The following is a 15,389-nucleotide window of genomic DNA, read 5'->3' as shown; positions in this document are numbered from 1 at the left end:
ACGTGCAAAAAGTGGCTGCTGGTTTCCTCGTTGCTGGGAATGTAACTATGCTGCTGACGTGGTGCCTGCTCTGGGTTAGAGTGGGAATTCAGACTTTGTTCGAGGAGCAGGTGAACTTTCCTACTTTTTGCAAAAACCACCCTGGAATATTTGACTTTCATTAACGAACAGTGCTGGGAGACAGGTCCTCTGGTTTTACGTGCATCCAATGGAGGACACACACATTTATGCATCTCCCCGCACGTGAAACAAGAGGATGACTATTTATAGGCGAGACAGGTCAGAGGGGAGTGCACATACCTCGGAGTTGTCGCAGCAGAAAATTAGTTGATTTAAAGTACAGGTATGATACGATCACTCTTTTGAGTCCAATTCACAACTACAATCTGGGCTAGTTGTAGATGTTGAAGGGAGCCCATGGGCAGTTGATTCGATTTGGGAAATAACCAGTAAATTCATTAGGATTTTGATAACGACTAATCCAAACAAGAACAAAGCATGGAAATGTTTTGAAGATGAGACAACTCATAGGTGATGTCAGTCAGTCTTCCTGTTCCCCTATGATCCTCCATCAGTTTATGAACCTGCTGCCTTGTGTTGTTTCGCTCCTCCATTCACAGAGATTTATTTGTAAAAATATTTATTTATTTATTTATTTAAAAGGGACAATAAGAAATTTGCTCAAACACAAGTTTTGGCACCATCACAGCATCAACATTACAGATTTGAGTGATTTTTTTCCAATCCAATGTACCATACTTTGCGTTGGAGTGTTCGTTCTGCTGAAGCAGTTTCTAGGCCAGATGTCATGCTGGGCAGTTTGCCATCTCGTCTGACAGTAGTTAAGGCAGAAATTTGGCCATGGTGCAGGCAATGGCTCACCTACTCTTCGCAAAGGACACCGTGGGATCTTTAATGTCCACCAATTTACAGGAAGGCCAATTAAACGTCTCAAGGGATGGCACACACATTGATGAATCGATCAAAATCAACCCTATCTGTGAAACATCGGATGACCGTTTATAGTTGGGGCGAAATTAGAAACTAGGCTAAACAGCTTCGAGGCGAGTGTGCATACTGTTGTAGAATTCCCGCCCGTCGGCGTGCGAACGACCTCGTCTAACCAATAGCGGTCGCTTCGCCCACCGAACGGACAATCCAGTCGTGACTTTCTGGAACAATGCCAGAAACCAGTCATGGGTGGGTTTTTAATCCCACCACGGCCCAGTCCATATTCTACCCGCGCGAAATAGGGTCAATCGCCAAATATCGATATACCTAAGTACCCGCGCGGGTAACCTACCGAGGGACCGTACCTCGGCAAAGGCCTGCTTGGCCACGGACCGCTTAAGCGGTCCGTTCCGTTCTGGGATAACCGAGCGGGTATTATCGCCAGACCTCGCCGGACCCGATTCTATTTATCGACTATTTAAAAACCAACTATATTCCGAGTGCAAGATGGGACAGTTCAATGAGGGAATTGACGCAACGAACAGGTTTACATTCACACAAGGACATTTATTATAATAAAGCACGTATGCAATTAAACAAGGCAAAACACGTATGCAATTATACAAGCAACAAAAGCACGACAAAAGAACTAAAAACGTCAACTTATTATGTACAGTCACTTGCACTAAACAGCAGTTCCTACTTAGACGGGCCCACGGATACACGTACGTACACATACGTACGTACACACACACACACACACACACACACACACACACTCAAGAAATGGTGGCAGAGGCCTTAAATAACGAACTCCAACTCGGAGGACAGGTGAGCTGAAACCCAGCACCTATCTCGAACCTCTCCACCTCGTGTGGTCTTCAAGTTGTTCAGACCCGGGCTCCCGCGAATCCTCCCGCGCTTCTCAACACGTGCTGGTGAGACGAGGCGCAGATCCTTCCCGTCGATGCTTGGCTTCCCCGAGGCACCACCTCCCGCGCTTCTCAACAAGTGCTGGTGAGACGAGGTGCCGATCCTTCCCGTCGATGCGTCGCTTCCCCGAGGAACCACCTCCACGAAGAGGTTGATGAGTCGCACCAAGCTGGGAACTAAAATGGAGAACAAAGAGCTCCACAAAGCCGAGTGACCGGCTTAACTTCCTTCTAAACAGGGCAGCTTGAAGCAAAAAGCTCTCCCGAGCCAAACAGAAGCCGAAGCTCACGGAACCATCAAAGCAAAAAGCCTCCAAAAAGCTTCCACTCGAGCCAGGCCTCAGCCGAAGCTCACTGAGCCAGCCAAAGCAAAAATCTTCCAAAGGCCTCAACCCTAACGCAAGCCAAGCAGGACCTGACGGCTGAGCGACTCCCCTCAACTCCCTTCTCCAACTCTGCCCAAACACGAACAAAGAAAAGATCTCTTCCTTATCCTCTTCTGCCCTCCCCCCGCTCCTGGCGTGACTAATGACATGCCCTCGTGCTCCATCCCCCGCTCAGCCACGGGTGGGAGGGAGTTGTTGACATCATGAGTCACGGGACGGCAGGGTTCTTCTTCCTCTTCGCAGGAGAGGGGGAGGGACGTCTCCATTGTTTCGTTCCTTAACTATTAAATTGATCCGCAGCGCATCTGATCGATTTCTGAACATTTAAACAATGAAAGGTAAGCTTCCATCAGGTCCGGAGGGAGTGCGGTGGTGCCGGCCGCTCTGAAGGTGGGCTCGGACCTAGCCTACTGTCTCCCCCCACTCTATCACCTTTGCCTGTCTCTGTCCATACCCACTCCCTTAATTTGCCACACAACACAACAAAATTTAGCCCCTCTTTATTTTTATTTCCCTTTTATAATTGTCTCCCTAACCCCCTTTATCGTCTTTGTCTGGCTAACCTATCCTGTCAACTTAGCCTACTCCCAACCACTACGTTCCCTCTCTGGAGGGGAATAGGGAGAGACTAGCTTCCTGTCTCGAGGCCCAACGAAGCCTCAGAATGGCCTCCTCAGAGTTCAGTGATCTACCAAGGTGAGTCCAGCGGCCTACAACGAGCGAAGGGATGGATGGTGTGAAGGGGTACATCTCCTAACTACCCTAACATTTATTAACTGAAACTACCCCGGGCTTTCAAAAACGCCTCACTTTTAAACTATCGGTTCTAAAAACCATGATTCCCGTCGTCTGCATTGGTGTCGATTATAAATTTTGGCCTCGCCCTCAAATTTTCATTGGTGCCCTCGCACAATTTCCTGGCTGGGTAGCGTGGCTCAACTGGCAGGAACTCCCCCTCTGCCGAACTCTAACCATGGCATCCCCAGGCCCGCAGGCTGCCTCTGTGCCGAGCTGCTCCCTACAACGCGGGGGGTTGCCCTCTCTGGCATTGCCCCCCTCCGATGCCCACATGGCGTGTTGATGCCCCGGGTCCCTTTCCGAGGGTCGCCCGTGCCCACTACACTGCCCCTGTGGCATTTTGGTGCTATGGGTCCCGTTTCCAACAGGTCGCCCGTGCCCACTACACTATCCCGGCCCCTCTTGGGCCCTTGGCCTACTCTGGCCGACTCGTCCGGTGCCTGGGGTGCCCACTAAACAAAACTCACCTTTCCACAGCCACGCTCCCAGCCGGTCCATGAACTCCTGCACCCCTCCAAACGGGTTTCGTGCCTTCTCTCGACACCAACAAAACGACCTCCTTTTAGTAAATTTAACTAAGCCACGAGCTAACATTAAACTGACCCCGGGGTCCCTTGGGTGGGAATCACTCCTCCCCCCAATCACTCATCCGCACCATGCATACCACATTCGCTCCACTCACACACTTGGGCCCGCTGTCCCAGACTCACATTCCCACATTCCTCACACACTTTCCATTTCGCAACTCACACCAACATTCCACACTGCCATCCTTCATAATTAAATCCCCTAACTAACGTGTGCTCCCTCGTCATCCGTTACATCAATGCACATTCCATTTACTCTACGTAGCTAAGCTACGTCTCCACTACACATTTCCAGTCTGTCCATGTCTCCAAAAAAAAATCCAACAATTCCCATTTCCTAAATCTAAACTGAAATCCCTCTAACTAATTAATTCCACAGGCTCCATGAGGAACAACCCATGTCCCCATGAAGCCGGTCTAACTATCGCTAACCCATCCCCCTAACTAGTACTTCCTGTGCCCCCTGACGGGGGGGTCTTCCACCCCTTGCCCAGGGAATCCTGTTCACCCGAAATGAGGCTTGCTTTTTTTTCATGCGCACACCAGCGTGGCAACTTGCAACCTGCGCTCTTTCCCCGTGACGTCATGGCAGCTGTTCACATTTCTCGCACCTCGTCCCTTATCGGATGGCACCATCCGGCAGAGATTTCCCTCCTGCCGGATTCCAACCATGCAGCCATGACGTCACCCTGCGCATCCAAAGCAAACCTCGCGTTTCGATGGGTTCCCCACGCGAACACATGTGCTCTGCTCGTCGGAGCTTCACACACACGCTCGCCTGGAAAACCCGTCCGTTCCAAATTCACAATCCAGCCAAGCTTCTGTGCGTCCCGCGGGATTGACTAATCCACCGCGTGCGTTTCCGGACCGGGTTTCACTCGCGTAGCCGCGCACGTGGCTGCCTCGTGCGGAGCACAGCATGGACCCTGAAGGCGCTGCCGTGCAAAACCGGCACGGTTCCCAAAATAGCTACGGCCGCTACTCGGCTTTTGTCCCTCATATGTCGCAGTCGTCGCCATTCAACGCGCACACTCCTGCGTGCCACGACGCTCAAACACCTCACCATGGCACTCGGACACGCGGTTGTGATCTCCCGCATGCTAACCGCCATCTCCCTCACGTACAGCGACCTCACACACGCTGTCCCTCTCACACACCGTGCTTCACATACACACGCGGCCTCTTTCACACGCGGTGCTTCTCCCACACACAGGGTCTCTTTCATACATGGAGTCTCTATCACACACACCCTTTCACTCACGCTCGCCATCTCACCCACACACGCTGCTTCATCCACACACAGGGTCTCTTTTACACACGGCGTGCTGGAAGGCACGCATTTCGGCACACTCGCAACCACGTACACCGGGACATTCACACTGGGGATTTGTGCCACAAGGGGTCCCGGGGCCTTCATAACCCCCAAGCTGCACGTGGACCCCTTCGCAACACTCGCCTGCTCCACCTCGCTCGGCATGACCGGACCCACCTGGTCGTGAATCGCCTCAAGGGGGCATATTCCCTCCCCTCGTTCCTAAAGGAGGCTATCCAGCTGCTTGCACCGAGTCATGACACCGTCTGCCAGCTCGCCCCCATGGTCCCTCGCTAACTCAACGTGTGTGTGTGTGTGTGTGCGTGTGCTCGTTTTTAGTTTCTTCCACCCCGTCCAATTCATCCTCTATCTCCCGTGTCTCTGTTTCCATGACTATTTGCGTTTCCGTCACCTTGTTCATTTCCTTCGTCTCCACTATTATTTCTGCCGTCGTCACCTCGTGTCTCGTCTTACACGTTTCCCGGATTATTTTGTCCTCTACCGCGGGACCGACAGTCCACACTCCCCCTCAGCTCGTTCGCTCCAACACGTGGCGCCTCCATTTTGAGCTCCACAGCCCGCGTTTCGCTCCTCTCAATTGCCATTCTGCCCACCTGCTGGCATCACCCCACGCTCTGCATCTCACCCTGCAGCATTTGCACATTCTCATCCATTTGTTGCGCATTCGTATCCATCCTTTTATTCATGCCCTTCATCTCGTTTTCCATCCTGCATGCATTTTTCATTTATGTTGTTTTTCATTTGTTGCAAATTTTCATTTATGTTGTTTATTGCCTGCAGCACCCGCGCAAGAATTTCCCCCACTTGGCTGATCTCAGCCGACCCCGACGAAGTCAAATCGCCTCGGTCGGTCGCGGATCCGCCGGGGACCGGGGAGGGATCCTGACGGAGGGGGGGAGGGGGGTGTCATCCACCGCGGCCTCTGCCGCTGCGCCCATTTCGAGTTCTGGGTTCGATTGTGGGGGGAATTGCTCCTGCACAATGAGCATTTCCTGCTCGGGGATCTCATCCTGGGACATGGATTCTGCTATTTCCACATCCATTACCCCCTGCTCCCGTTGGCCTTGAACCGCCATCTTGCTTCTCAGAAATAATTTTTACCACTCGCAATTTGATGGGAATCGAGGGTCGCTCCACTCACCCTTGGTCCGATTCCCGTTAATTTAGTTGGAGGCGGTGTGGATTCAAATCCCACTCCCGGACACCAATGTTGTAGATTTTCCGGACGTTCCAGATCAAATTGCCATTTATATCTCAACGGAACCGCTTGGAAACGAGCCGCTTAAGCAGCTCGCTTCCTTTTGGGATAACCAAGCAGGGTATTATCGCACAGTCCCGTTGGACCCGATCACTTTACCGGCTATTTAAAAACCAACTATATTCTGAGTGCAAGATGGGGCAGTTCAATGAGGGAATGGATGCAACGAACAGGTTTACATTAACACAAGGACATTTATTATAATAAAGGACGTATGCAATTAAACAAGGCAAAACACGAATGCAATTATACAAGCAACAAAAGCACGACAAAATAACTACAACCGTCGACTTATTATGTACAGCCACTTGCACTTAACAGCAGTTCATACTTATTAGACGGGCCCACGGACACACGGTCGCACACACACACACCCAAGAAATGGTGGCAGAGGCCTTTAATAACGAGCTCCAGCTCGGAGGACAGGTGAGCTGAAACCCAGAACCTATCTCGAACCTCTCCACCTCGTGCGTCTTCAAGTTGTTCGGACCTGGGCTCCAGCGAATCCTCCCGCGCTTCTCAACACGTGCTGGTGAGACGAGGTGCCGATCCTTCCCGTCGATGCGTCGCTTCCCTGAGGAACCACCTCCATGAAGAGCTCGATGAGTCGCACCAAGCCAGGAACCAAAATGGAGAACAAAGAGCTCCACGAACCAAGAAGAAGAAGAAGCCACCACTCGCAGCTCTGGCCGAGCGACCGGCTTAACTTCTTTCCAAACAGGGCAGCTTGAAGCAAAAAGCTCTCCCGAGCCAAACAGAAGCCGAAGCTCACGGAACCATCAAAGCAAAGAGCCTCCAAAAAGCCTCCTCCCAAGCCAGGCCTCAGCCGAAGCTCACTGACCCAGCCGAAGCAAAAAGCTTCCGAAGGCCTCAACCCTAACGGAAGCCAAGCAGGACCCGACGGTCTCCTGAACGACTCCCCTCAACCCCCTTCTCCGACTCTGCCCAAACACGAACAAAGAAAAGATCTCTTCCTTATCCTCTTCCACCCTCTCCCCGCGCCCGGCATGACTCATGACTCATGCCCTCATACTCCATCTCCCGCTCAGCCACGGGTGGGAGGGAGTTGACATCATGAGTCACGGGCCGGCAGGGTTCTTCTTCCTCTTCGCAGAAGAGGGGGAGGGATGTCTCCATTGTTCGTTCCCTAACTATTAAATCGATCCGCAGCGCATCTAATCGATTTCTGAACATTTAAACAATGGAAGGTGAGCTATCTAGGGAACAAGCACGTATCGACATAGCTGACTAAAGGAACCTGAATGTTGTGTGCAATCGAATTCCAAATTCGTAACAATACTCCTAGGTCACCCTGCCAGCCCCAGCTGAGAGATTTTATGTGAAACAAACAACAACAACAACAACAACAACAACAACAACATAAAAAACGGGAAAGCCTATCCAGGATGAATGCGGCTGTTTCTGGGGCCAAATGACGCTCAAAAACTTTGGCATAACGACCGATCTAAAAAATTTGAATGGCAACCCTTTGATAGAATGGTATTATTTTCTGGGAAATGGTAAATAATAATATTTGTGTTTGTAGAAAAATAACCATATGGGTTGAGGGTTTCTCTCCTTTTGGCACTGACGCCTTTGATTTGTGTTTGCAGAGATATCAAGCCGGATAACGTACTTCTTGATGCTAGAGGGCACATTCGGCTTGCAGATTTCGGCTCCTGCCTGAAACTCGACGAGGATGGAATGGTGGGTGTATTTTTCATCTAACACAAGCCATCCACTGAAAGCATTCGATACAATAACACACGTTGATAAAAACGTCGTCATAGTTCCTGCACCTCCAGTATTGGGACGGGCAACAAATACTCTTGTGTATTTAAACTTGGTGAGTTGAGCATTTGGTGTGCTCTCAGGTGAGTTCTTCCATGGCGGTGGGCACTCCTGATTATGTGTCTCCCGAGATGCTCTTGGCCATGAAAGATGGCAGCCGCTACGGTCCAGAGAGTGATTGGTGGCCTCTGGGCATTTGTGTATACGAGATGCTCTTTGGAGAAACACCTTTTTATTCAGACACGCTGGTGGAGACGTATTCCAACATCATGAATCACGAGGTGAAAATCTCTTGTATATCATTTTAGTATTATAATTGAGACAATTGCAGGTGTAATGCTCATCAATGGAATGACCTCTTCATTTTCATCCTAACTTGCTGAAGTGGGAAAACTAGTCTTTGTGAAGGCAAGCGTCAGTCCATATTGGTGGACAAGATAAACAATGGATTTTAGATAAAACGATGGATAGAGTACGTTTCGTGCCATGGGAAACTAGTTTCAAGAGGTGGGTGGTTCATTCAGTCCAAAATTCCACATCTTTAGCCTGTTCTAACCTGCAGAGAAAGTTTTGTATTTGTATTCCCAGTTGCAAAAATAGCTGCCATCATCTGTGACAAGTACAAAGTACTTGGGCAACAGGGACCTGGGAAACAAGTACAAAGGGTCGTTTGAAGATCACAGTAACTTAAAACACTTATCATTTCCAAAGTAACAATGGTAGGTTGCATGAGTTAAATTTTCCAAAGACATTAATGAATCTTCTGCTTCTGAGTACTCCATTTGATCAAGGCTACAAAAATGGAATCGTCGTTGGAGGGATGTATTGTTATGGATTTGGAAGCCATTTGCACACAAACAACCAGAGTCCCTGCAGTTCAGTTATTTCGATAAGTACGTGTTTATAGTTCGGGTCCCGTCCTTCTGTCGAATGGATTAATTTCATGTGTGCGCTGCGGGTTTCTTTTATAGTCAGGTTTTTTTACATCTTTAAATCTTCCTCCCCAACAAATCAATCCTCCACCTCTCCGCACCACCGACTCCATTTCCCACGTGTTTTTGGCTGAGGGTGTGGGCGGAGCCTCCATCGCCAAAGCTCCGCTCCGAAGAAGGGCATGGAGCGTTTCCTCCAGCCAATGGGAAGCCAGAATACTAGTACTCGCTTCGGCAGTACATATGAAAAATTGAAACTACAGAGCCTCTTCGGGGGGGGCGGGCCACCGAGATGCCCCGACACGCCCCCGTCCAATGAGGAGGCGAGCTGCCTCAGGACGAACCCCTCCCATCTCATGTGAGGAATGAATAATAGTGGGGGCAATCCGGCTTGCAAAGAAGAAGCCTCGTTGCCTTGTTTGCCCTCGTTTTGCCTGCTGGGATCGTCTCGCTTTGCCTGCTGGCGTTCTCGTCTTGCCCGCAAGTGCTCGTCTCATCCCGTCCGTTCTCGTGCTGGCTGGCGTCCGTTGCGTCATTCCCGGTCTGTGGTGCTTGGTGCGGTGACGAAGGTGTGGGTTCGAGTCCCCCCCCCCCGAACCAGTTCGTCTTGACCAGAATGCACGAGGCAGAAAGGTGCCCGACCGAACTCTTACCCTCAGTTCGCCTCCCCCCCCCCCCCGAGCTAAAGGGTCAAATAAAGGCCAATAGGCCCCATTTATTGTGTGTGTGTGTGTGTGTGTGTGTGTGTGTGTGTGTGTGTGTGTGTGTGTGTGTGTGTGTGTGTGTGTGTGTGTGTGTGTGTGTGTGTGTGTGTGTGTGTGTGTGTGTGTGTGTGTGTGTGTGGTGCCCGTCCTGTAAGTGGAGACCGTTAAGTGCCTGTGTTCATTGTAAATTGCATTTCTTTTATTCGGATAACTCTGCTCTTTGTCACCCTCTCCCCATTATAAATAAACCCCTGTTAAATGTACCAGCTCGTTGCCTGTCGTTATTTAGTCTACTTATTAGTAATAGTCTAACTACAACAGTCTACTTATTATGTACAGTCACTTGCACTTAACAGCAGTTCCTACTTATTAGACGGGCCCACGGACACACGTACGCACAGAAACACACCCAAGAAATGGTGGCAGAGGCCTTTAATAACGGGCTCCAGCTCGGAGGACAGGTGAGCTGAAACCCAGAACATATCTCGAACCTCTCCACCTCGTGTGGTCTTCAAGTTGTTCGGACCCAGGCTCCAGCGAGAGCGAGCTGGATCCAATCGCCGTGAGCTGCGATCCTTCCTGAGCTCCCGCGAATCCTCCCGCACTTAACATGTGCTGGTGAGAAGAGGCACCGATCTTTCCCGGCGATGCGTCGCTTCCCCGACGAACCACCTCCACGAAGAGGTCGAAGAGTCGCACCAAGCCGGGAACCAAAATGGAGAACAAAGAGCTCCACGAACCAAGAAGAAGAAGAAGCCACCACTCGCAGCTCTGGCCGAGCGACCGGCTTAACTTCTTTCCAAACAGGGCAGCTTGAAGCAAAAAGCTCTCCCGAGCCAAACAGAAGATGAAGCTCACGGAACCATCAAAGCAAAAAGCCTCCAAAAAGCCTCCTCCCGAGCCAGGCCTCAGCCGAAGCTCACTGAACCAGCTGAAGCAAAAAGCTTCCGAAGGCCTCAACCCTAACTCAAGCCAAACAGGACCCGGAGGTCTGCTGAACGGCAACTCTCAACTCTGCCCTTCTCCAACTCTGCCCTCTCCAACTCTATCCCTGAACAAAAGAAAAGATCTCCTCTTATCCTTCTCCCGCCCTTCCCCCGCTCCCGGCGTGACTTATGACTCATGCCCTCGTGCTCCATCCCCCGCTCAGCCACGGGTGGGAGGGAGTTGTTGACATCATGAGTCACGGGACGGCAGGGTTCTTCTTCCTCTTCGCAAAAGAGGGGGAGGGACGTCCCCATTGTTCGTTCCCAAACTATTAAATTGATCCACAGCGCATCTAATCGATTTCTGAACATTTAAACAATGGAAGGTGAGCTATCTAGGGAACAAGCACTTATCGACATAGCTGACTAAAGGAACCTGTATGTTGTGTGCAATCAAATTCCAAATTCGTAACAATATTATGAACACGTTGACTGCCAACTACAAATATACTCATCATGCTGGGTGTACCAGATTCTGCCACGATGAGTATTCTCGTAGAAAAGATGACACCATTGTATTGTAAACAGAATATGCTGCCATGCCAGATAATGGAACAAATGATCTGCTGGCAGTTCGGTGAACATAAATCTATGTAATAACCATGATCATCATGTACCAGAATGGAGGCACACCGGTTTATCCTTGAACCCACCTTGAACAAATAAACACAAAGAAATTCAACAAATAATGGTTTAATAAAAACAAATTGACACATTTTCATGAAAATGATTCGAGTGCTGATGAAAATAAATCGGTGTGAGGGAATGAAAAATGAGGTAAAACCAATTCCTAATTTTAGACGTCTCCACACAGTCACAAAAAGACTTCTTTTTTTTTTTTGTATACCTTGTCGAGGCTCGTGTGAGAGCGAACACACAATGCACATCATGGGGGACATGAGACAGGAGGGGAGGGAGTGGGAAGGACAAAATAGTGGGGAACAGAGACATTTGGAGATCTGTGGAAGGGAGAGGGATGGGACGGGGAACATGGGGAATAGAAGATGGACATTACAGGGACTTTCAGGAAGGAAAGCAGGGAATTTGAAGGTGCGTTTGGGGTGGACTAACGGGGGTAGAAAAGATCGAGGTTTTGGATGGGGAACGATAAGAGGTGGTGGTGAACAGATGTTTTGAAAGCCTGGAGGGAAGAATGGGAATGAATAGAGTAAGGGAGTTTATTCCAAAGGCAGGAAAAAAGAGGAATGAAAGAGTGAAGGTGAGCAGCGATTCGTGATTTTGGTAGTTTTATCAGAAGGGGGTTGCTGGCGGACCTTGAACACGCTGCGGAAATATTGTGCGGGGGGACATATCACAGACAAAGCAGGGGGGGGCGAGACCGGAGAGGAGACGGCAGAAGACAGAAAGACCACAGACCAACCTGCGGTGAATGAATGAGAGGCCCAAAGACTCAGCCTCATTGCGGGAGATGCCAATGATCCAAAATGCCTTGGTTTCCACAGCATGAAGCCGAGAAAGGCGGAAGGCAGGAGCACCAGCCCAGAGGGAAGAGCAGTACTCCATCAGGCTGCGAACAAAAGCTTTGTAAGTGGTCAGGAGCTCAGGTGGGCCGAGGAAGGATCTTGCAATACGGAGGATTCCCAGTTGGCGACTGGCTTTGGAGGCGAGGTTTGAAATGTGGCTTTCCCAGGAAAGGTCATGGCAGATAGTGAGACCCAGAAGCTTGAAAGAAAGGACTTCTTCCAGAGGATTGTTGAGAAAGTGGATGGAGGGGTTTTCAAAATGGTCCTTTCGAAGAGACATAGTGAGAGTGTGAGATTTGTCCGGATTGAAAGACATGTTCCACGTGTTGGACCAGTTTGTGATTTTATCCAGATCTGCAGTGAGTGAAGAAGCTGCTGCTTGCCGGTCTGAGGGATGAGTGATGGTACGGCAGAGGGTGGAGTCATCAGCAAAGAGATATGGAGGATTTTCCAGAGAGTCGGAGAGATCATTGATGAAAACCAGAAAAAGAACAGGGCCCAGAACGCTACCTTGAGGAACTCCAGCCTGGACATGAAGAGGGGATGAAGGAACTCCATAATATGGGCCACACGTTGACTTCAACAGGAGAGGAAGTCTGCGAGCCATGAGTGGAGATGGTCTTGGATACGATAGGAAGAGAGTTTGGTGAGCAGGGTAGGGTGCCAGATTGTGTCAAAAGCACGTGATATGTCCAGGGATACGGCCCGGATTTCCTGTCTGGCATTGAGGACCTCCATCCATTGTTGGGAGAGCAGAAGCAGCATATCCAGGGTAGAGTGACCTGGTCTGAAACCAAATTGATGATTGGAAATCAAGCCATTGGAGAAGAGGAAGGATTTCATGTCTGAAGCGATGATGGATTCGATGACCTTGCTGATGATTGGGAGAAGGCTGATTGGTCTGTAGTTGCAGGGATCTGTTTTTGCAGGGATCCAAGCAGATGACAGATGACCTTGAGCAAATGAGAGAGTGAATAGAACAGAGAGAGGGTGAGCAAGAGCAGAGGAGCAGGTTTTGAGGACACGTGGACTGATGCCGTCTGGACCGGTCACAGAATCTGAGTCGAGGTTTGACAGCAAGCTCCCCACCTTGTCAGGGGAAAAGGACACAGAGTCCAGGGACAGTTGAGTGCATCTGGGTAAGGTTGGTAAAGAAAGTGATGGGTTTTGGACACAAGATTTAGCAGCAAACACCGAGTTTAGGCATTCAGCTTTTTCACGTGCGGTATCAGCAGTGCGGCCTTTTGAGGTAAGGGAGGGGATGGAGGGGGAACATACACCAGAAACAGATTTAATTAGATGCCACCAGGACTTTGAGGAGGGAGAGAGGTTTGAGAGTTCAGACTTGAGATTAGAAAGATCTTGTTTTCTGGCTCTCCTGAGGGTAGATACACACTTGTTCCAAGCTTTATGGAAAGAACTGAGATTACCCTCAGTTGGGTTTGCTTTCCATGAGGCAAAGCCAAGTTGTTTCAGGACAACTGCCTCGCCACAAGCTTCAGTGAACCAAGGGCGGGAGGAAGCGTAGGACAACTGAAGATGAGAGGGGATAAATCTGTGAATGAGAGAGAGAGAGCAAGTTTCTTTGAAAGAATTCCCAGGATGAGTTGATGTTGGAGAAAGTAGTGATAGGAGAACAGTCTGTAAGTTTGAGGGCTGCTTGGAGACCCTGCCAGTCGGCTTGAGTGAAATGCCAGACTCGACGGCAGTGAAGTGGTTCTCTGATAACAGCCAGAGAGATGTCCACTTTGACAAGGACGTGGTCAGAAGAACCGATTGGAGCGAGGGAAGAACAGCAGATATTGTCAGGGAAATTTGTCAAAATCAGATCCAGAAGAGATGGAGGACCATTGGTTGGGATCCAGGTTGGGAAGTTGACCGATTGAATCAGTCCCAATGAGTCGCTGAAAGCTTTTGCTGAGGTGCCATGACAGGTGAGAGAGGTACCCACACCTAGCCAACTGGCATGATGACAATTGAAGTTGCCAAATATGAGAAAGAGAGAGTTTGGATGAGTAGATAGAAGTTGGTCCATGTTTTCGGATCGTGAGGTGTAGATGGAGTCATCACTGTTTGGTGGACGGTACAGTACACATATAAACACGAGGTGGGAGTTGAGGGGAAGCCGTAGCCAGAGGTATTCCTGGGGGTGTAGGGGAGTGAGAGCAGTGCATGGAGAGTGAGAATGAGTGTCTTTGATGAAGAGAGCAACTCCTCCACCAGGACGAGGCTCAGATCTGTCATACCGGAGGAGGGAGTAACCAGGGAGAGATACTTGGGAGTCAGACACGTCTTGGGGGAGGAAAGTTTCTGTTAGGCAGATTATGTCTGGTTTGTTAGTGGCAGCCTGTATGGAAAGATCTGAAAGGTTTGAGCGAAGGCCCCGGATATTTGAGGTCCACACTTTTAATGAAGAGGGACGGGAGGAGGCTTTGGGTGCAGGGGGTGGGGGGGAGGGAGAGAGTAGGATGAGGGGGGTAGGTAAGGAGGATTGTTGAAAGAGGGTAGGGGATTGCAGATTAGCTAGTGGAGGTGGCTGGATGAGGAGGAGAAAAGGCTCTGTGGTAGTGGGGGAGAGGGGGGACAAGAGAGGGGGAAGAAGGCAGTTGAGGATTTAAGGAGGTGGAGTGAAGAGAAGGAAGTGAGGGGCAGTGGAAGGAGGCAGCTTTGTGGATGAGAGGGGGGCAACTTTGAGAAGGATGAGTGAGGGGGATGAATGGTGGGAGAAAGGTGAGGGGGAGTTTTTGAGAGAGGTGAGAAAGAGATTTGGAGGGAGAAGAGTGGGATGGTTGCTTTGAGAGTGAGGGGTGAGAGGAGTGAGTTGGCACTGAAGTTGGAAAAAAAGAATGGTTGATGGAAAGCGAACATTCATAGTAAACTGGGGTTTTTAAAAGTTTTAGGTCAGAGATGCGATTTCACACAATTCTTGATGGATGCAATAAAGGCGAATCCAGAGAATGGAGAGAAGAAACGCTGTAACAGTTGGATTTTTTTAGGCAAGGTATGAAGGAGAGGTAGAATTGAGAGCAGTCTCTTTAAATAGTAGCAGAGCAGTGCATTCTGATACAGTAAAGAGAACCACATGTGTGAAAGAGGAAGATGAAGCATGATAAGAGATCGTTTTTATTATTATTATTATTATTATTATTATTAATGTTTGAGAGAGTTTTCAACAGATTAGGTCATGGAAGTGTTGTAGAAAAAAATCGAGGAAGAAGAAGGAGAAGAAGAAGAAGATGAGATGAAG

General features: G+C 49.6%; 1 protein-coding gene across 5 annotated transcripts in view; it reads left to right on the top strand.

Annotated features, from left to right (window-relative positions):
* LOC147019765 (serine/threonine-protein kinase MRCK alpha-like) overlaps positions 1-15,389 on the top strand; it is a 61,263-nt gene that overhangs the window by 30,529 nt on the left and 15,345 nt on the right. For 4 of the 5 annotated variants that reach the window (XM_085894456.1, XM_085894458.1, XM_085894454.1 and 1 more), the window contains 2 exons: positions 7,859-7,952; positions 8,120-8,317. In XM_085894456.1, the coding sequence (XP_085750582.1) occupies positions 7,859-7,952; positions 8,120-8,317 (292 nt within the window). The remainder of the gene's footprint in view (positions 1-7,858; positions 7,953-8,119; positions 8,318-15,389) is intronic. The other variant, XM_085894457.1, reaches the window with a different exon arrangement.

Source organism: Eptatretus burgeri, chromosome 9, assembly GCF_056783735.1.
Source record: "Eptatretus burgeri isolate ZD-2024b chromosome 9, Ebu_testis_v1, whole genome shotgun sequence".
NCBI classification, from domain to species: Eukaryota; Metazoa; Chordata; class Myxini; order Myxiniformes; family Myxinidae; genus Eptatretus; species Eptatretus burgeri.
Note: the sequence above shows the minus strand (reverse complement) of the source record. Positions and strands in the feature narration are given on the sequence as shown.